The 22,698-nt window shown below is 46.1% G+C and overlaps 1 protein-coding gene across 1 annotated transcript in view; it reads left to right on the top strand.

The window, feature by feature from the left end:
• Positions 1–22,698, top strand: part of LOC134992116 (ileal sodium/bile acid cotransporter-like) — a 54,773-nt gene that overhangs the window by 26,515 nt on the left and 5,560 nt on the right. Inside the window, exons 3-5 of the mRNA XM_063950763.1 lie at positions 6,458–6,546; positions 8,028–8,203; positions 11,225–11,382. Coding sequence (XP_063806833.1) covers positions 6,458–6,546; positions 8,028–8,203; positions 11,225–11,382 — 423 coding nt within the window. The remainder of the gene's footprint in view (positions 1–6,457; positions 6,547–8,027; positions 8,204–11,224; positions 11,383–22,698) is intronic.

Genomic DNA, 22,698 nt, shown 5'->3' on the forward strand with positions numbered 1-22,698 from the left:
TGGTGGTCTGCGGCCGTGCATCGACTACAGAGGTTTGAACGACATTACCATCAAGAACCGTTATCCTTTACCCCTGATTACTGAGCTCTTTGACAGAGTTAGCGGAGCTACCATCTTTACAAAGCTGGACTTGCGAGGTGCATACAATCTCATCCGGATCCGTGAGGGTGACGAGTGGAAGACCGCCTTTAACACCCGTGACGGACATTATGAGTACCTCGTCATGCCCTTCGGATTGAGCAATGCTCCAGCTGTCTTCCAGCATTTTGTCAATGAGATCTTCAGAGACATTCTATACCGTCATGTCGTGGTCTATCTAGACGATATCCTAATTTTTGCCAACGATTTAGAGGAACATCGTTTTTGGGTTAAAGAGGTTCTGTCCCGTCTCCGTGTCAATCATCTCTATTGCAAATTAGAAAAATGCGTATTTGAAGTCAAGTCCATTCCGTTTCTAGGGTACATTGTGTCCGGTTCCGGACTAGAGATGGATCCTGAGAAACTACAAACAATCCAAAATTGGCCGGTACCCTTAACCCTCAAAGGGGTCCAGAGGTTCTTAGGGTTCGCCAACTATTACCGAAAGTTTATACGAGACTTTTCCACCATTGTGGCGCCTATTACTGCTTTCACCAAGAAGGGTGCTAACCCGTCCAAGTGGTCTGAAGAAGCCATGCAAGCTTTTCATCTTTTGAAACAGAGGTTCATCTCTGCGCCTGTCCTGAAACAGCCTGACATCGACTCTCCTTTCATCTTAGAGGTGGATGCCTCCTCCGTTGGAGTAGGAGCGGTGTTATCTCAGAGGGCTAAAGATGGCCATTTACATCCTTGCAGTTTCTTCTCCCGGAAGTTCTCCCCAGCGGAGCGCAACTATGCCATTGGCGACCAGGAGTTGCTAGCCATCAAGCTCGCTCTAGAGGAGTGGAGATATCTGTTGGAGGGAGCTTCTCATTCAATCACCATACTTACAGACCACAAGAACCTTCTATATCTAAAAGGCGCACAATGTCTCAACCCTCGTCAGGCCAGATGGGCACTTTTCTTTTCCAGATTCGACTTTAAACTCCAGTTCTGTCCGGGCTCTCAGAATCGCAAGGCCGATGCCCTTTCCCGCTCATGGGAGCAAGAAAATGAGTCAGAGTCTTCAGACAAGCATCCTATTATAAATCCGTTGGCATTCTCCACGGTAGGGATGGACTCTACGCCCCCATCAGGGAAAAGTTTTGTGAAGCCGACACTAAGGAAGAAGCTCATGCATTGGGCCCATGCTTCCCGCTTTGCCGGACATACAGGTATCCAAAAAACCCTGGAGTTTATCTCTAGGTCCTATTGGTGGCCAACTCTGAAAAAGGACGTTTTGGAGTTTATTGCATCTTGCCCAAAGTGTGCCCAACATAAAGTATCCCGCCAGTCGCCTGCGGGGCAACTGGTTCCACTATCTGTTCCCCGTCGACCATGGACCCATTTGTCGATGGATTTTATTACAGATTTGCCCATGTGCAACAAGTTCAATACCATCTGGGTGGTAGTTGACCGGTTCACCAAGATGGCACACTTCATTCCTCTCACCGGTCTTCCGTCAGCTTCCAAGTTGGCTCAAGTATTCATACAAGAGATCTTCCGACTCCACGGTCTTCCAGAGGAAATTATCTCAGATCGAGGAGTTCAATTCACAGCCAAATTCTGGCGAAGTTTATGTCAAGTCCTCCAAGTCAAGCTAAAGTTTTCCACGGCTTACCATCCTCAGACCAATGGTCAAACTGAGAGGGTGAATCAGGACTTGGAGTCCTTCCTCCGCATCTATGTGTCCTCCTCTCAAGATGACTGGGTTCAATTACTTCCCTGGGCCGAGTTCTGTCATAACAACCAGTATCATTCTTCATCTTCTTCAACACCATTCTTCACCAACTTTGGATTCCACCCTAAAGTCCCTGAGTTCCAACCGCTTCCAGCAACTTATGTTCCCGCAGTGGATATCACCTTGCATCAGTTTGCCAATATCTGGAAGAGCGTACGATCAGCTCTGCTCAAGGCATCGTTCAGGTACAAGAAGTTTGCGGATAAGAAGCGTCGAGCAGTTCCTGCTCTCAAGGTGGGTGATCGGGTATGGTTATCCACGAAGAATTTGAGGTTGAGAGTTCCCAGTATGAAGTTTGCACCTCGCTTCATCGGTCCTTTTAAAATTGATCAAGTCATCAATCCTGTTGCTTACAGACTCCAGTTACCTCCTTTCTTAAAAATACCCAGGACATTCCATGTTTCCCTGTTGAAACCGCTAATCTTGAATCGGTTTCATTCCTCACTTCCTCCAACTCCGAAAGTCCAAACTCAACGAGGCGTTGAGTATGAAGTGGCCAAGATCCTGGACTCACGTCACCGTTACGGTCAACTTCAGTATCTTATTGACTGGAAGGGTTATGGTCCTGAGGAACGTTCATGGACCAATGCTTCTGATGTCCATGCTCCTGCCTTGGTCCGGAGATTCCATTCCAAGTTTCCTCAAAAGCCAAAGAAGTGTCCTGGGGCCACTCCTAAAGGGGGGGGTGCTGTCACGATCCGGGTATCTGGACGCCATTTCTTACCCATCAGATGCCTCCTAAGGCTGGCTCAGCGCTCCAGGACCGGATCCCATCTGTTATCCTGATGTGTACATTCCTGTATCCTCTCCTGTCACTCTGGGACGCTGTCACAGTAAACGCCATATTACACCTGGCATGGCGTCTCCCGCGGCCTCCGCCGTCGTCCCTGAACTTCTGCATGCAGAGTGTCTGAGTGGCGATTACGTCAGCCGCGGCCTCCGCTGTGTCCGCGTGGTTGGATGTGCATCTGTCAGCCTGGCGCCTCCTGTCTCCGGTGGCCGGCGCCGCCATTACTGTTTTCATTACCACATGGATTACAAACCAAACTTCCCTCCAAGTGTCTGCATGGGCGCAGCCATCTTGGATTCTGTCAGCTGATCATTTCCACCAATCTGTTCTCAGTATTGATAATCTGCATAATTGCCTAGCCAATCCCTTCCTTGCTGCAGGTATAAATACACTGTGCCTGAGCAAGGAAGGCGTCAGTGCTTTGGTTGTCAAACCTAGTTCCTGTTTGTCTCTCTCCTGTGATTGTCTTCCAGGTTCCAGCTCCTGTCTCAAGACTTCCACCATAGAGACCCGCACCAGCATTCCACCTGCGGTGTAGCCTGACTCTCCAATCCATTGTGGATTCATCTGTTTCCAGCTACAACATTACCTGCTTCCAGCTCAGCTTCCAGCAGTGTACAGCTTCCCTTAAAGGGCCGGTGTCCTTTCTACACTTTACCACTCTCCACCGGTATTATTATTTCTCCGCTCTCAAGTTCTACATTTCAGTTCATATTTCATCGCTCCCAAGTTCATTTATTATTTAACTGGTTCCAGCCAGTATCCACTCCGTGCTAACAACAGTCTGGTTCCAGCCAGTATCCACAGCAGCTGTTTTATCTTCAGCAACCCAGCTTTTCCTGGAACACCAGCTGGCACAATCCTGGGTTATCTCCATTGCTACAGTCGGGCCTGGTAAGGACTTTCCATCTAGAAGATCATAAGAACTATCTCACACTACCAGTGCCCTGTGGCTCCTGCCATCCTGTAGTACCCAGGAACTGTATTTATTCTTTGCTGACTTTTACATTTTCTTTTACTGCTGCTGTGTTGCGGAGTTGTCATAATAAACATCATTGACTTTTATCCAAGTTGTCGTGGTCACGCCTTCGGGCAGTTATTATTCATGTTACTTACATGTCCAGGGGTCTGATACAACCTCCCAGGTTCCGGTACATCTCAGCCCCTACAACTGAGGCTGCCTCCCGTCAGCTCAGGCCCTCAGTTGTGACACTTCCTTGTTGAAGGAGGGGAACCTTCACCACCACCTGCTGGAGATATAACTTGTGAATTGCCGCTAACACTACTTCCCTTTCTATGGGGGAAGCTGGCAGGGCCGATTTGAGGTAACGGCGAGGGGGCATCACTTCAAATTCCTGCTTGTATCATTGAGACACAATCTGTATAGCCCAGGGATCCACCTGTGAGCGAACCCACTGGTGGCTGAAATTTTGGAGACGTGCCTCCACTGCTCCTGGCTCCACCTGTGGAGCCCCAGCGTCATGCGGTGGATTTAGTGGAAGCCGGGGAGGACTTCTGTTCCTGGGAACTAACTGTATGGTGCAGCTTCTTTCCTCTACCCCTGCCTCTGGCAAGAAAGGACGCACCTCTGACCTTCTTGCTTCTCTGTGATCGAAAGGACTGCATTTGGTAATACGGTGCTTTCTTAGGCTGTGAGGGAATATTTTGGCAAAAAGTTTGACTTCCCAGCCGTAGCTGTGGAAACTAGGTCCGAGAGACCGTCCCCAAACAATTCCTCACCCTTGTAAGGTAACACCTCCATGTGCTTTTTGGAGTCGGCATCACCTGTCCATTGCCGAGTCCACAGGACCCTTCTGGCAGAAATTGACATTGCATTTATTCTAGAGCCCAGTAGGCAAATGTCCCTCTGGGCATCCCTCATATATAGGACAGCGTCTTTTATATGCCCCAGGGTCAGTAAAATGGTATCCTTGTCTAAGGTATCCATTTCCTCAGACAGAGTATCTGTCCATGCTGCTACAGCACTACACATCCAGGCCGACGCAATTGCCGGCCTCAGTATAGTACCTGAGTGTGCATAAACAGACTTCAGGATACTTTCCTGCTTCCTATCTGCAGGATCCTTTAGGGCAGCCGTATCCTGTGACGGCAGGGCCACCTTTTTAGATAAGCGTGTCAGAGCTTTATCTACCCTAGGGGAGGATTCCCAGCGCATCCTGTCCTTTGGCGGGAAAGGGTACGCCATAAGTAACCTTTTGGAAATCAGCACTTTCTTATCGGGGGAATCCCATGCTTTTTCACATAATTCATTTAATTCATGTGAAAGGGGAAAAGTCACCTCTTGCTTTTTTCTCCCCATACATATACACCCTTTTGTCAGGGACAGGGTTTACCTCTGATATGTGCAATACATCCTTCATTGCTATAATCATGTAGCGGATGGCTTTAGCCATTTTAGGCTGCAATTTTGCATCATCGTCATCGACACTGGAGTCAGAATCCGTGTCGATATCTGTGTCAACCATTTTGGATAGTGGGCACTTCTGAGACCCTGACGGCCTCTGCACTGTAGGATCAGGCATGGGCTGAGACCCCGACTGTCCCAAGGCATCAGCTTTATCCAACCTTTCATGTAAGGAGTTTACATTATCATTTAACACCTTCCACATATCCATCCAATCAGGGGTCGGCGCCGTCGGCGGAGACACGTCATTCATCTGTACTTGCTCTGCCTCCACATAGCCCTCTTCGTCAAACATGTCGACACGCGCGTACCGACACACCACACACACAGGGGATGCTCTATATGAGGACAGGACTCCCACAAGGCCTTTTGGAGAGACAGAAAGAGTATGCCAGCACACACCCCAGCGCTATATGACCCAGGAATCACACAGTAACTTAGTGTTTACCCAGTAGCTGCTGTATATATATTAAATGCGCTAAATTTATGTGCCCCCCCTCTTTTTTTACACTCTTTCTACCGTGAATCTGCAGGGGAGAGCCTGGGGAGCTTCCTCTCAGCGGAGCTGTGGAGAGAAAATGGCGCTGGTGAGTGCTGAGGAAGAAGGCCCCGCCCCCTCAGCGGCGGGCTTCTGTCCCGCGATTTTGTGTAAAATTAATGGCGGGGGCTCATGCATATAACAGTGTCCAACTGTATATATGCTGCTTTCGCCAGGAGGTATCTAATTGCTGCCCAGGGCGCCCCCCCCCCCCCCTGCGCCCTGCACCCTACAGTGACCGGAGTGTGTGGGTTAGTGTGGGCGCAATGGCGCACAGCTGCAGTGCTGTGCGCTACCTCATATGAAGACAGGAGTCTTCTGCCGCCGATTTCGATGTCTTCTTTCTTCAACCCGCCGGCTTCTGACTTCTGGCTCTGCGAGGGGGGCGGCGGCGCGGCTCCGGGAACGGACGACAAGGTCAGGTTCCTGTGTTTGATCCCTCTGGAGCTAATGGTGTCCAGTAGCCTAAGAAGCGCAACCTAGCCGCAGTTAGTAGGTTTGCTTCTCTCCCCTCAGTCCCACGTAGCAGAGAGTCTGTTGCCAGCAGAATCTCTCTGAAAATAAAAAACCTAACTAAAATACTTTCTTATTAGCAAGCTCAGGAGAGCTCACTAAAAGCACCCAGCTCTGGCCGGGCACAGATTCTAACTGAGGTCTGGAGGAGGGGCATAGAGGGAGGAGCCAGTGCACACCAGTAGTACTAAATCTTTCTTAGAGTGCCCAGTCTCCTGCAGAGCCCGTCTATTCCCCATGGTCCTTACGGAGTCCCCAGCATCCACTAGGACGTTAGAGAAATTATGTAAATATAAGATTATGCTTTTAGAAATGTTTTCTCTTTTATCCTAGGCATTTCTTTGGTAACTCTAGTAGTTCCTGTTGCAATTGGAATGTTTGTAAACTATAAATGGCCCAAACAGGCAAAGATCATATTAAAGGTATGGAAGACAATATAAAGAAAATCTGAAAATGATACAGAAATATGCAGGCCATATTGCGTAATAATGTCGATTTATGCCAGCACATGTGATAAGTCAATCAGAAAGAAAAGGAATTCGTATATAAAAGGTCAATACAGCAATTACACAAATGTGTTTAAGTAGCATGAAATTGAAGACCCTACACATTGATACAGTATATAGTAAGCTGCTTTTTAAATCTATTACTGATATCTCTTCCTATCACCTCTAACATACTGTACAAATAGCAAATGTGCAAAGCCATCCCTGGTTTGTTCGATATGCAGAACATAAGTATTAACTAGATTCAAAAAGTTAACCTAAATATGATCACAGACACACATCATTACATAAATAATACACAAAAGTTTTCTTTAAAAGAAACACCTAAATAATATATAAAATAATAATCTTATCCACTTTATACTGTAAAACCAAATAATATTACCGTACCCCTAATATTGATATTAGCTGTGCAGTGAGTACTACTTACCTTTCAAAACCGCTTTCAATTGGCTGCTGGCCTTTAAAGTAGATGGGTGTGCTAAACCTTAACTAAAAAACACATGACCAAAAAGGGCAGATATTAATCAATAATAAGGCTAAATATTATCATTGTATTTTAAAGGGGGCAATATTCTTATTTTTTTTGTTTTTGTTTTAAATACAGGGGGCATATACTTCATATATTTTTATTATTATTAAATTATAGGTGATAGATATTAGTTTAAATAATAAGCGGGTACAGATATTCCATTTATATCTAATGAGGGCACATATACTTTATTATTTGACAAACTGACATTCATTTAATTAATTAAGGGGAATACATTCATTTTTATTCACTCTTGTACCCACCAGCCAGGGACACCGGAAAAGAACCATTGCTACTTTGCTTTGGCCTGGGAATCCCCAAGTGCAGGGGCCTGGGAAGGGAGGGTTAGGGTTAGGCTGCAGGGCGGGTTAGGCTTAGGCTGCAGGAAGGGGGGGGGGGGTTACGTTTAAGTACCACTGGGGAGGGTTATGGTTAGGCTGTGGGGGGGAGGGGGTAGGTTAGGGGGGTTGGCTGGGAAGGAAAGCATAATTACTGAATTCCGTTGGGATATTCTCCATCGGGATGCTACTGTCGGTCTTATCACCGCCGGCATCCCGACCACCGATAAAACATATCACACCCGAGAGTCCATTTCAGAGCATATTTTGTGTATTTTTGCACGGAACAAGGATAGGGCTGGTGCAAGGATGCACTGATTATGATGACTGGTAGCAGAAGCCTGGAGATCTGCATTCCCCAAAAACAGGACGTGCCCGTTTTCAGGAATACTGCCTGACATCACCCCCACCCCACGCCCAAATAGGCGATCTGTCAATCATGCTGCATGCCATCTAGTGCCGTACTAACCTGAATCAGGCCCATAGTTCCATATATGTTGTAAATTGAAGATATTTCTGCTTTCTAGGTGGGCTCTATTACAGGAGGTATTCTCATCGTTGCTATTGCTGTTGTTGGAGGAGTACTATACAAGGGATCCTGGACCATTGATCCAAAGTTGTGGATTGTAGGAACTATCTTCCCATGTATTGGTTTTACAATTGGCTTTTTCCTGGCGTCTATGGCTAATCTTACATGGAGCAGGTATGTGCATTATATATAAACTTATAGCACAAGCTAAACAGACATGCTTTGTCATATTTCTAATGACTAAATATTTGGGTGGGAGCACATACGAACTATGATAGACAGTGCAATAAGTGCCTTGCCTATGTCAAAAATAACAAAGCCTAATAATTAGTTCAACAGTGTCATATTAAACAAGAGAGGACCTCTATCCCTGGATCTACTCTGTGTGTCACTAGAACAAAAAGGACACGTCTCTTTGGGGGGGTAGATTTGTCTGCACTAGTCCTGCCCAGCATCCTCTTTTATACATTTCCTTCATTAAATCTGACAAAATTAAAGCATTACATGAAAGTAAAAAAAGAGAAACGCGTATTAGTGGTTTTAAATATATATTTTAAAAATGATAATGGACCTAGTGCATCAAAATACTTCGCAGTACCAGTTTTTTTTGTTTGTTTTTTTGGGGGGGAGGTTTGGCTCTTGTAGTCCAGTACTGTACGTCTGTCATAGCAAACCATGACACTTCTATTTAATTCTATACAAGAAGTTATCCTCAGAAATGCGCTTGCAAACCAACAGTAGCAGCCCGTGTGGTCACACGAGGAGCCTTCACCAAACCCCTAAGTGTAACAAAACTATAGAAAAAGTGACCACCAGTGGCGCTATCGTTAAAAAAAAAAATGCTTACACATATATATAGAACCGTGGGGTATTTTCATACACAATTCTTTTTGACCATATAAAATTTCAATTTCCTAAAATTTGAAGAAGAAGACACAATAGTGCAAATAGGAGATGGCACCATAAGATAAAAACGATTTTTATTGGTCCCACTCACAAAGGTACAGATGAATCAGCGCATATCACCCACACGGGGTCAGAGAAGGTAGTTTCTTCATATACTGTAACTAGGGCTTAGAAGAGACAAATATAGTGCAATCCCATTTATAAAAACAAGAATTTTTAATATATCAACACACTCACATAAGGTAAAAAGCTTATAAGCATATATCACCAATCGTCTGGTGGACCCTCAGAAGCAGGAAGGATAATCATCCGAAAACGCGTTTAAGCAGACAGAGGGACTCTGGACAGGAACGGACCTTGCAGCTGTGTGTTCTACATTGGGGACGATTTTACATCATTTGGTTACCCAAGGAATTTCCATCTAACCACATGAGACTGCCTGGGAGGGTCCACCAGAGGATTGGTGATATATGCTTATAAGCTTTTTACCTTATGTGAGTGTGTTGATATATTAAAAATTCTTGTTTTTATAAATGGGATTGCACTATATTTGTCTCTTCTAAGCCCTAGTTACAGTATATAAAGAAACTACCTTCTCTGACCCCGTGTGGGTGATATGCGCTGATTCATCTGTACCTTTGTGAGTGGGACCAATAAAAATCGTTTTTATCTTATGGTGCCATCTCCTATTTGCACTATTGTGTCTTCTTCTTCCAATTTTAGGAAATTGAAATTTTATATGTCAAAAAGAATTGTGTATGAAAATACCCCACGGTTCTATATATATGTGTAAGCATTTTTCTTTTTAACGATAGCGCCACTGGTGGTCACATCTGTTTAATTGTTCCCCTTTGGGTAATATTTGCAATGATTTTTGATCTATACATAAGGCTTGGCTGTTGGGGATATGTTGATGAGTCCTGGTGAATAAAATTTGGAGTCACTGTGTATACTTTCCAGCATGTCAAAATGGGGACAAAACAGACATGCCCGCAATCCATCTGGACCTCTATGCAACAAAGAGTCTTAGGGCTGTATTCAATTGTGGTCGGATTATCCAACCAGGTGAAAAATTTTCATTTTTGCCTGTTTTTCAGGCGAGTTTGCATTCGCCCCATTCAATGTATGCTCCGTTTTTTCGACTAGTCGGAAAACCCGACACTGTCGAAAAAGTGTATCGGCAGCAAATCCGTGGGCGTCTTTGCCCGTTTTAGGGTTCGATTTCGCCCATGCGAATATGACAAGAAAAAAAGGCAAATCCGCATGGTCGAAAATGTAGAAACAAAACGGGCAAAAGCGCCCACTATCGAATACTGACAGTCGAATTAGTGCCAGGTTTTCAGCATGCCGAAAATGACTGCACTAATTGAATATATGCCTTAGAAGTATTCATATGTATTGTACTTTCACACATAGAATATAGGCCCTCATTCCGAGTTGTTCGCTCGCAAGCTGCTTTTAGCAGCTTTGCACACGCTAAGCGCCGCCTACTGGGAGTGAATCTTAGCTTACCAAAATTGCGAACGAAAGATTCGCAATATTGCGAAAAGACTTCTCTGTGCAGTTTCTGAGTAGCTCGAGACTTACTCTTCCAGTGCGATCAGTTCAGTGCTTGTCGTTCCTGGTTTGACGTCACAAACACACCCAGTGTTCGCCCAGACACTCCCCCGTTTCTCCAGCCACTCCCGCGTTTTTCCCAGAAACGGTAGCGTTTTTTCAAACACTCCCATAAAACGGCCAGTTTCCGCCCAGAAACACCCACTTCCTGTCAATCACATTACGATCACCAGAACGAAGAAAAAACCTTGTAATGCCGTGAGTAAAATACCTAACTGCATAGCAAATTTACTTGGCGCAGTCGCAGTGCGAACATTGCGCATGCGCAGTTAGCGGAAAATCGCTGCGATGCGAAGAAAATTACCGAGCGAACAACTCGGAATGACCACCATAGTAAGGAACGTTTAAAAAGATAGTAATTTTATACAGTACTGAAAATATATCTCTCCTGTATATTTAGAATCAATTGGTTTTATATTGGAGATTAAATTATATAAGTACAGTTAGGCCTATTTATTTATATGGACTGGATAACATATTTAGAAATATTGCTGAGGGTGAACACACACAGGCAGACGACCACTGCTCTACAGACTCCAGAAATGTAGGACCACTGGGAAACATGACAAATTCATTTGTAGAACAATTATGTTATAACATACTTTATAAGATGAAATATAATCACTTTTATATGAAGCTATTAGAAATGAAGTGTGTTCATTTATAACATAGGTGTCGCACAGTGGCGCTGGAAACGGGAATGCAGAACACGCAGTTATGCTCTACCATTGTACAACTCTCATTTACACCTCAGCAGCTGGGATTGATATTCACTTTCCCACTGATATACAGTATCTTCCAAATTCTGATAGCTGTTCTGTTCTTAATAGGTGAGTCTACACAAAACAGGTAAAGAGTTATTATTTATGTTTTTTAATAAAGGAGTAGAAAATACAGTACAGACTAGGGCCGGGATGTAGTGAGTTCAGCGGCCACGCGGGATGCTGGCCGAACTCTGAAGTTTTTATTAAAGGGGCAATCATTTACAGTATAAGGCATGGCTTAGCCTTGTACATGATTGCCCCTTTAAAAGAAAGTCAGAGTTCAGCCGGCATCCCGCATGGCCGCTGAATTCGGACTTTATTACATCCCGGCCATTGTCTACCCATCCTTTTTGCGCTATATGAAATGAGACATTTCGCTAGGGGTTAGGGATTTTCTGACTTTCGTACTTGTGTCTTAATATAGCGTTTGTGTCACATCACAGCTGCATCCAAAGCCATTTATAGTGTACAGGTTGCTTAGGATTCTGATTTTTGTTGCAATTGAGACGATATAAAGTCACAGGTACAGCACAAGAGTGCTTGGCAGGATGCATGGTTCGACTCACTCATATTGGTCCTATGTTGTTTTTTTCACAAGTTAGTATCTGAGTTGCACACCGCCGCTGCATTCAAAGCCAGCAGTAGTGTTCTGGGTACTTGTTTGTGCGTTGTACTTTTGTTACAACCATAGTGCAAATAAGTTATTTGATACAAAACTGCGTGGAAAGATGTATGGCACAGTTTAATTGCGTAATCTGTGGATTTGAGAATAGGTGTATGTGCACACATCTGTTTGCATGGCATTTTTTATTACTATGATATGGAATGATAAGGAAGTGCAATATATTGAATAAGAACTAGCACATCTGTAGTTTAAGGGGTCAACCCAATTCCGGACGAAGGGTGCCAGTTGTTGCAGCAGTTCAACACCGGCAACGGCACAGCATCTCCCACCACGCGAGGCCTGATTTCAGTCCAAATGCAAGTTCAGGCAGCCATAAAGTGCGGCTGCTGTCGCGCTGAATCCCTCTGACTAGCACCCGTAATTTATTTGACATAAGACTACCATCACAAAGCGTAACATTGAGGCTATTGACACCACTTCCCTATCCTCCCTGTTTGACTCACACTTCTCTCCTATTCTCTCTCTTTCCTGCCCTGAACAAGCTACTGCCCTATACAATGCATCCCTTACCTCTGCTCTTGACTCTGTCACCCCAACAACCACTATTCACCCTGGCAGATCGACACCTCAACCCTGGCACACCAAATACCCAGATATCTGCAAAAATGCTCACGGACCGCTGAGCGACAGTGGAGGAAATCACGCTCTAAGGCCGGCTTTCTCCACTACAAATTTATGCTCTCATCCTACTTTGCTGCCCTTATCCTCTCTAAACAATCTTACTTCAAAAACTTCATCTCCTCCCAATCCTCAAACCACCGGCGCCTCCTTGCCACTGTCAACTCGCTCCTCTGCCCACCCCCGCCTTAACTCCCCTCTTCAATTTCTGCTCTTGACTTTGCCACCTACTTCACATCCAAAATTGACTCCATTCGTCAGGACATAACATCCCACCAGAGCCTGAGCAACCCCCATCCTCCATTTCCCAACCCCCCCTCTCCTTCCCTCCTACCAAGTCTGACATCCTTCTTCCCTGTATCTGGAGAGGAAGTCATGGTCCTCATCCAGTCCTCAACCCCCTCCACCTCCCTATTTCCTCCCGCCTCCTCTCTTCTTCTGCCTGTTCCCATCTTGGCCATCTACTCAATCTCTCACTCTCATCATGCACTGTCCCTTCTGCCTTGAAGCATGCACTTGTCTCCCCTATTCTTAAAACACCTACCCTTGATGCAACCAATCTCTCCAACTACCGACCTATCTCTCTTCTCCCTTTTGCTTCCAAACTCCTTGAGCATATTGTCTACAACCACCTTGCTGTCTTTCTTTTTTCCTATTCACTGCTTGACCCTTTCCAGTCTGGTTTCCATCCTCAGCACTCCACTGAAACTGCCCTCACGAAAGTCTGCAATGACCTCCTTGCTGCTAAATCCAGGGGCCGCTACTCTCTGCTTATTCTCCTTGACCTCTCTGCTGCTTTTGACACTGTAGACCACCCTGTCCTCCTGCAAATCCTTTACTCCCTTGGTTTGCGTGATACTACTCTCTCCTGGCTGTCTCCTACCTTTCTGACCGTTCCTTCTCTGTCTACTCTCATGACTCCACCTCTCCCCCACTTCCTCTACCAGTAGGTGTGCCCCAAGGTTCTGTTCTTGGGCCTCTCCTTTTCTCTCTCTACACATCTACCTTAGGTGAACTCATTGGCTCTTTTGACTTAAAATATCATCTCTATGCTGATAATACTCAAATCTACCTTTCCTCCCCTGACCTCTCCCCTGCTCTCCTCACTCGTATCTCCAACTGTCTCTCTACGATCTCCTCCTGGATGTCCCAGCGCTTTCTTAAACTTAACATGTCTAAGACTGAGCTGATCATCTTCCCTCCCTCCCGCATAACCTCACCTCCCACAATTTCATTATCCATTGATGTCACAACTTTCTCCTCTAGTCCCCAAGTGTGATGTCTTGGAGTAATACTTAACTTCTCCCTCTTCTTCAAACCACACATTCAGTACCTCTCACAAACCTGCTGTTTCCATCTCAAAAACATCTCCAGGATAAGACCCTTTCTCACCCAGGATGCTACTAAGACCCTGACCCCCTCACTGGTCATCTTCAGATTTGATTACTGCAATCTCCTACTATCTGGCCTCCCTCAAAAATGCCTCTCTCCACTTCAATCTATCCTCAATGCTGCTGCCCATCTCATCTTCCTCACCAAACGTACTACATCCTCATCCCCTCTCTTGCAGGACCATCACTGGCTACCCTTCCCATTCAGACTCCAATTTAAGCTTCTCACACTCGCCTACAAAGCCCTCACCTACTCTTCTCCCTCTTACATCTCTGACCTTATCTCTCTTTACATTCCCACCCGCCCTCTTCGCTCTGCTAATGCATGCCATCTCTCTTAATTACAAGATTTTGCACGTGCTGCTCCCTATCTCTGGAATTCTCTACCTCTCCCTAGCCGACTCTCCATCTCTCTATAAAACTTCAGTCGGGCTCTCAAGACCCACTTCTTCACCAAACCCAGCCAACTCTCCTCCTAACCCTCTTGTCTATGTTGTCTACCCCTTCTGTGTCACCCCAGTCTGTTAGCCCCTCACCTTTTAGATTGTAAGCTCTCAAGAGCGGGAACTTCTTTCCTCATGTGCCTTTCCTTTTCTTACTTACACTATCTTATACTCCCATACTCCCTTTGATGGCACCTAACCCCTGGTTTTTTATACCTGTCCTATATTGTCTTGAACTGTAAGTGCTGTTTTCTGTTTGCTCATTTGATTATGTGCTATGCTATGGGTGCTGCAGATCCCTTGTGGCGCCATATAAAAGGAGATTTATGGTAGACTTTTCATTGTTAAATCTCTTTCTGTGAGGTACACTGGATACCACAGGGAATAACATCGGGTGTAGATTAGGATCTTGATCCGAGGCACCAACAGGCTAAAGCTTTGACTGTTCCTAGGATGCACTGCACCGCCTCCTCTATAGCCCCGCCTCCAGGAACTGGAGCTCAGTTTTGTTAACCAGTCCAATGCAGTAGCAGGTAAGAGAGACGGTAGATGTTAGTCACATAGAACCACATTCTCACGACAGGAGAAGGTACCAGCGGCTAATGCCATACAAACCCAAATAAGCGAAGTGCGTCAGGTGGGCGCCCTGTGGAATCCAGTGTACCTCGCAGAAAGAGATTTAACCATGGTACGTCTACCATAAATCTCCTTTTCTGCAGCGGGGTACACTGGTATCCCACAGGGAATAACATCGGGGATGTCCTAAAGCAGTTCCTCATGGGAGGAGACGCACTGTAGCGGGCACAAGAACCCGGCATCCAAAGGAAGCATCCTAGGAGGCGGAAGTATCGAAGGCATAGAACCTAATGAACGTGTTCACAGTGGACAACGTAGCCGCCTTGCACAATTGTTCCAGGGACGCGGCCCAGCTAAGAAGGGCCAACAGACCGAGTAGAATGGGCCTTGATATAAGCATTGTGCAATCACCATTCTAATCCATCTGGCCAAGGTCTGCTTATTCGCAGGCCAGCCACGTTTGTGAAAACCAAAAAGTACAAAAGGGGAACCTGATGGAGGTAATCCTCTCCACATAAACACAGAGAGACCGTACCACATCCAAAGATTTTTCTTTGGAAGATAGACCAGAAGAGTTGAAGGCCGGAACCACAATCTCCTGGTTAAGGTGAAAAGATACCACCTCAGGTAGATAACCAGGGTGGGCGACAGGACAAAGCGCCTAAGTCCGACACACTCCTAGCAGAGGCAATAGCCAACAGAAATACGACCTTAAGCGTAAGGCAGTTAAGGACCACAGACTCAAGAGGTTCAAATGGAGACTCTTGCAGGGCATTTAAGATGACAGACAGATCCCATTGAGTCACAGGAGGGACATAGGAAGGCTGAATCCGTAGAACAGAAAATGTGAACATCAGGAAGAGACACAATTTTTCTCTGAAACCACACCGACAAGGTAGAAATATGAACCTTGAGGGAGGCCAGACGAAGGCCCAAGTCTAGGCCTTGTTGTAGAAAAGCCAAAAGTCTGGAAGTTTTGAACGTATGTGCATCATAATTCTTAGCAGCACACCATGTGAAGTAAGAATTCCAGACCCTGTAATAAATCTGAGCCGAAGCTGGTTTACGGGCTTTCAACATAGTTTGAATAACCGCCTCAGAAAATCCTTTTGCTCTCAGGAGTGATGCTTCAAGAGCCACGCCATCAAAGCTAGTCCGGGCAGGTCTGGGTAGACACAAGGGCCCTGAACGAGGAGGTCTGGGCGTTGAGGAAGTAGAAGAGGATGTTCGATCGATAGACCCTTCAGGTCTGAGAACCAATGCCGTCTGGGCCACGCTGGAGCGACTAGAAATAGTATTCCTTCTTCTTGCTTGAACTTCCGTATTACCCTGGGCAGGACTGACACTGGAGGGAACACGTATGGCAGCCGAAAGTTCCATGGAATTTCCAGTGTGTCCACGAATGCTGCTTGAAGATCCCTTGTCCATGCTCCGAAGACCGGAACCTTGTGATTGTGTTGAGATGCCATCAGGTCTACTTCTGGTAGGCCCCATTTGTCCACTAGGAGTTGAAAGACTTTGGGATGAAGACTCCACTATCCGGCGTGCACGTCCCGACGACTGTGGAAGTCTGCTTCCCAGTTGAGGGCTCCCGGAATGAACACTGCCGATATGGCTGGCAGATGGCGTTCCACCCATTGGAGAATTTTTGACACTTCCATCCCTGCCATGCGGCTTCGAGTGCCGCCTTGATGATTTATGTATGCCACCATGGTGGCGTTGTCTGATTGTACTTGAACAGGCCTGTTCTGTACCAGAGGCAGGGCCAGTGTCAATGCATTGAACACTACCCGCAATTCCAGAATATTTATCAAGAGGAGAGATTCCTCCCTGGTCCACCGACCCTGGAGAGAGTGTTGCTCCAACACCGCGCCCCAACCTTGCAGACTGGCATGCATTGTCAGGAGGACCCAGTTGGCAATCCAGAAGGGACGGCCCCTGCTCAACTGTTGGTCCTGTAGCCACCAGCTCAGTGACAGACGAACCTCCGTAGCCAAAGAGATAATTTGAGACCTGATCCGATGAGGCAGGCCGATCCCTTTGGAAAGTATTAACCTTTGCAGAGGGCGGGAATGAAATTGAGCGTACTCTACCATGTCGAAAGCGGACACCATGAGGCCTTGTACTTGCATCGCTGAGTGTATCGACACTCTCTGGCGAGAGAGGAAGCATTTGATCTTGTCCTGAAGTTTCAGGAAACTAAAACAGAAACCCTCTTGCGCTATATATATATATATATATATATAATATGTAATATATATATATATATAATATGGCTGAAGATCCAATAAAGCAAACTTATTTATAAATTTTGTATATTTTAATACATAAAAATATATTTCATAAATAAGAAACTTGACCGGTCAATAAAATACCTAACAATCAAATATTCATATACAATATTATAAACTTCCTAAGGAGGTGGAATATAACGTATTCTGTGCACAGTTATACACTGCTCAAAAAAATAAAGGGAACACTAAAATAACACATCCTAGATCTGAATGAATGAAATATTTTTATTAAATACTTTGTTCTTTACATAGTTGTATATGCTGACAACAAAATCACACAAAAATTATCAATGGAAATCAAATTTATTAACCCATGGAGGTCTGGATTTGGAGTCACCCTCAAAATTAAAGTGGAAAAACACACTACAGGCTGATCCAACTTTGATGTAATGTCCTTAAAACAAGTCAAAATGAGGCTCAGTAGTGTGTGTGGCCTCCACGTGCCTGTATGACCTCCCTACAACCCACACAAGTGGTTCAGGTAGTGCAGCTCATCCAGGATGGCACATCAATGCGAGCTGTGGCAAGAAGGTTTGATGTGTCTGTCAGCGTAGTGTCCAGAGCATGGAGGCGCTACCAGGAGACAGGCCAGTACATCAGGAGACGTGGAGGAGGCCGTAGGAGGGCAACAACCCAGCAGCAGGACCGCTACCTCCGCCTTTGTGCAAGGAGGAACAGGAGGAGCACTGCCAGAGACCTGCAAAATGACCTCCAGCAAGCCACAAATGTGCATGTGTCTACTCAAACGATCAGAAACAGACTCCATGAGGGTAGTATGAGGGCCCGAAGCCCACAGGTGGGGGTTGTGCTTACAGCCCAACACTGTGCAGGAAGTTTGGCATTTGCCAGAGAACACCAAGATTGGCAAATTCGCCACTGGCACCCTGTGCTCTTCACAGAGGAAAGCAGGTTCTCACTGAGCACATGTGACAGACGTGACAGAGTCTGGAGACGCCAAGGAGAACGTTCTGCTGCCTGCAACATCCTCCAGCATGACCGGTTTGGCAGTGGATCAGTAATGGTGTGGGGTGGCATATCTTTGGGGGGCCTCACAGCCCTCCATGTGCTCGCCAGAGGTAGCCTGACTGCCATTAGGTACAGAGATGAGATCCTCAGACCTCTTGTGAGACCATATGCTGGTGCGGTTGGCCCTGCGTTCCTCCTAATGCAAGACAATGCTAGACCTCATGTGGTTGGAGTGTGTCAGCAGTTCCTGCAAGACGAAGGCATTGATGCTATGGACTGGCCCGCCTGTTCCCCAGACCTGAATCCAATTGAGCACATCTGGGACATCATGTCTCGCTCCATCCACCAATGCCACGTTGCACCACAGACTGTCCAGGAGTTGGTAGATGCTTTAGTCCAGGTCTGGGAGGAGATCCCTCAGGAGACCATCCGCCACCTCATCAGGAGCATGCCCAGGCGTTGTAGGGAGGTCATACAGGCACGTGGAGGCCACACACACTACTGAGCCTCATTTTGACTTGTTTTAAGGACATTACATCAAAGTTGGATTAGCCTGTAGTGTGTTTTTCCACTTTAATTTTGAGGGTGACTCCAAATCCAGACCTCCATGGGTTAATAAATTTGATTTCCATTGATAATTTTTGTGTGATTTTGTTGTCAGCACATTCAACTATGTAAAGAATAAAGTATTTAATAAGAATATTTAATTCATTCAGATCTAGGATGTGTTATTTTAGTGTTCCCTTTATTTTTTTGAGCAGTGTATATAATGTCATAAACGAATATAAAATCAGTCCATGTATTCAGTTTAAAAGATTCAGATACCAGCTGTAGTATGAGCCCACACAGCAAATGTTATCCTTGAAAGTTACTTTGTATAACAGTTCCTCAATATGTTGCCGCTCAGCATGGAAACGTAATATTGTAAAAGAACCGCTCCACACTGGAGCCTTACTTGTAGCTACTACCAGTACTGATGGCACGGGGGAGTCTCAATTCCAATCGAGGCGGTCTCTGGCTGCGGGAATCGGCACCTGCGTTGGCGCCTGCTGTGCTGGATATTACCCGACTTCCAAGCTCCGTGAGTCCACACCTCTAAGCGCCGCTTCCAAACATCAAAGTAGCGGCCGCTCTCCTCCCAATATGGTCTGGCTGAAGAAAGTAGCAATAAACAGCAATGCCAGGGGGAGGCCCGCCCCATCATGCAGCAGGCTTGTCTTGTTTGGAACCAGGCTGACGGGCGGCCCAGGATTATTTAGATTTGGCTTCAGTGGTTTTGGAAGTACGAGCCTGTCTCGGGTACGCCTGACCTTTTGCTTTACTTGGAGGTCGAAAGGAACGAAAAGTGGTACTCTTAGCCTTCTGAGCAGAAGGATTAGTACTTGGGAGAAACGTAGTCTTGGCCGTCGCCAACTCAGTTACAATCTTATTCAGATCTTCCCCAAACAGGATGTCTCCCTTGAAAGGGAGTACATCCAAGGTCTTTTTAGAGTCCAGGTCCACTTTCCACAACCTCAACCACAGAATCCGGCGAGCCAGGATAAGCGTAGTAGAAGCCTTGGCTGCCATGAACCCTGCATCAGAGGCCGCCTCCTGAATATAGTGAGAGGCTGTGGTAATATACGACAGATTATGTCTGGCTGTGTCAGAAAAATCCTGAGGTAGCTCCTCCTCAATTGCCTGAACCCAGGCTTCAATTCCTTTTGCCGCCCAAGAGGCCGCCATAGTGGGTCTATGTACAGCACCGATAGGAGTGTAAATAGACTTCAGGCAACCCTTCACACGCTTATCTGTCGGTTCCTTCAGTGAGGTGACAGTGGTGACAGGCAGAGTAGAGGACACCACAAGACGGGCGACATGAGAGTCCACCGGCGGTGGAGTTTCCCACTTGTTGCTCAACTCTGCAGGGATAGGATAACAAGCTAGCATCTTTTTAGACAGGGAAAACTTCTTTCAAGGAGATGACCATTCCTAACGTATGTCATTTAAGAGGTCAGAATGTGGTAAAACTTCTTTAGCAACCTTCTGACGTTTAAACTTATCAGGTTTCTTAGATGTAACAGGAGTCTCAACGTCATCATCAATTTGGAGAATCAGCTTGATAGCCTCCACAAGGTCAGGAACGTAAACCTGGGTTTGCAGATTCCTCATCAGAAGCAACTGTATCAGTGTCTGACAGATCAGTATATTCCCCATCTTCATCGGAAGTATTATCCGAAATATTAGTGGATTCTGAGGAATAAATGGCCCACTTAGATGACTCCTTGGCCCAGAGGGACGTGGGGTGGAATTTTGTCTAACCAAAGTCTGATTTAATTGCTGTAACTGGGTAGACAAAGTATCCACCCATGGCAGATTAACTACAGGGACAATATGTGGCTGTAATGGCACAGGAGGCCCCACAGGGGGCGTGAGATGCGTTACAAGCGAAGTCAGCATATTTGAAAAAGCTGTCCAAGGTGGGCCTTGATTGACCACAGGTGCCACAGACGGACTGGGAGATGTATGACCCCCAGCGCCTGAAACAGCAGCCAACACTTCTCCCACTTGTGAATTCGTGACGACAGCACTGCATGATGCAGGAGTGTCCGTGGATGTCCCGCCCTGTGTAGCAGACATCAAGTGGGATATCGCCTTAAGACGTAATAGTACAATATAGTCAAACACAAAAACCAGCAAATAATCCCGTCTTTTGTGACAGTAAATACAGAGCACAAACAGCGTATATAAGCGGTGTGGGGTGACTGAAAAATAAGATTTTAAACCTACCGATAAATCTTTTTCTTGTAGTCCGTAGAGGATGCTGGGACTCCGTAAGGACCATGGGGATAGACGGGCTCCGCAGGAGACATGGGCACTTTAAGAAAGACTTTGACTCTGGGTGTGCACTGGCTCCTCCCTCAATGCCCCTCCTCCAGACCTCAGTTAGAGAAACTGTGCCCAGAGGAGACGGACAGTACAAGGAAAGGATTTTTGTAATCCAAGGGCAAGAATCCAAGGGCAGCCACACCAATCACACCGTGATATACTATCTAGTTAACAGTATGAAGAACAACATATCATCGGGCCAAAACCGATGAAACTATAACATAACCCTTATGTAAGCAATAACTATATACAAGTCTTGCAGAAGTAGTCCGCACTTGGGACGGGTGCCCAGCATCCTCTACGGACTACGAGAAAAAAATTTACCGGTAGGTTTAAAATCTTATTTTCTCTAACTTCCTTGAGGATGTTGGGACTCCGTAAGGACCATGGGGATTATACCAAAGCTCCCAAACGGGCCGGAGAGTGCGGATGACTCTGCAGCACCGATTGAGCAAACAGGAGGTCCTCCCCAGCCAGGGTATCAAATTTATAGAACTTTGCAAAGGTGTTTGACCCCGACCAAGTAGCAGCTCGGCACAGCTGTAGTGCCGAGACCCCATGGGCAGCCGCCCAAGACGAGCCCACTTTCCTAGTGGAATGGGCCTTAACCGATTCCGGTAACGGCAATCCTGCCGTAGAATGCGCCTGCTGAATCGTGTTACAGATCCAGCGAGTAATAGTCTGCTTTGAAGCAGGGCCGCCAACCTTGTTGGCTGCATACAGGACAAAGTGCTTCTGTTTTTCTGATCCTAGCCGTTCTGGCCACGTAGATTTTCAAAGCCCTGACCACATCAAGGGACTCGGAATCCTCCAAGTCACGTGTAGCCACAGGCACAACAATAAGTTGGTTCATATGAAAGGATGAGACCACCTTAGGTAGGAATTGAGGACGGGTCCGCAACTCCGCTCTATCCATATGGAAAACCAGATAGGGGCTTTTATGTGATAAAGCCGCCAATTCCGAAACTCGCCTAGCCGAAGCCAAGGCTAACAACATGACCACCTTCCAAGTGAGATATTTCAAATCCACTGTTTTAAGTGGTACAAACCAATGTGACTTAAGGAAACTTAACACCACGTTAAGGTCCCAAGGCGCCACCGGAGGTACAAAAGGAGGCTGAATATGCAGTACTCCCTTCACAAAAGTCTGTACTTCAGGTAAAGAGGCCAATTCCTTTTGAAAGAAAATGGATAAGGCCGAAATTTGAACCTTAATGGAGCCTAATTTTAGGCCCAAATTCACTCCAGTTTGTAGGAAGTGAAGAAAACGGTCTAGATGGAATTCTTCCGTAGGAGCATTCCTGGCCTCACACTAAGAAACATATATTCGCCATATTCGGTGATAATGTTTAGACGTCACGTCCTTCCTAGCCTTTATTAGCGTAAGAATGACCTCATCCGGAATACCTTTTTTCCGCTAGGATCCGGCGTTCAACCGCCATGCCGTCAAACGCAGCCGCGGTAAGTCTTGGAACAGACAGGGACCTTGTTGTAACAGGTCCTGCCTTAGAGGAAGAGGCCACGGATCTTCTGTGAGCATT

The sequence above is a fragment of the Pseudophryne corroboree genome, chromosome 2 (genome assembly GCF_028390025.1).
Source record: "Pseudophryne corroboree isolate aPseCor3 chromosome 2, aPseCor3.hap2, whole genome shotgun sequence".
In the NCBI taxonomy this organism is placed as follows: Eukaryota; Metazoa; Chordata; class Amphibia; order Anura; family Myobatrachidae; genus Pseudophryne; species Pseudophryne corroboree.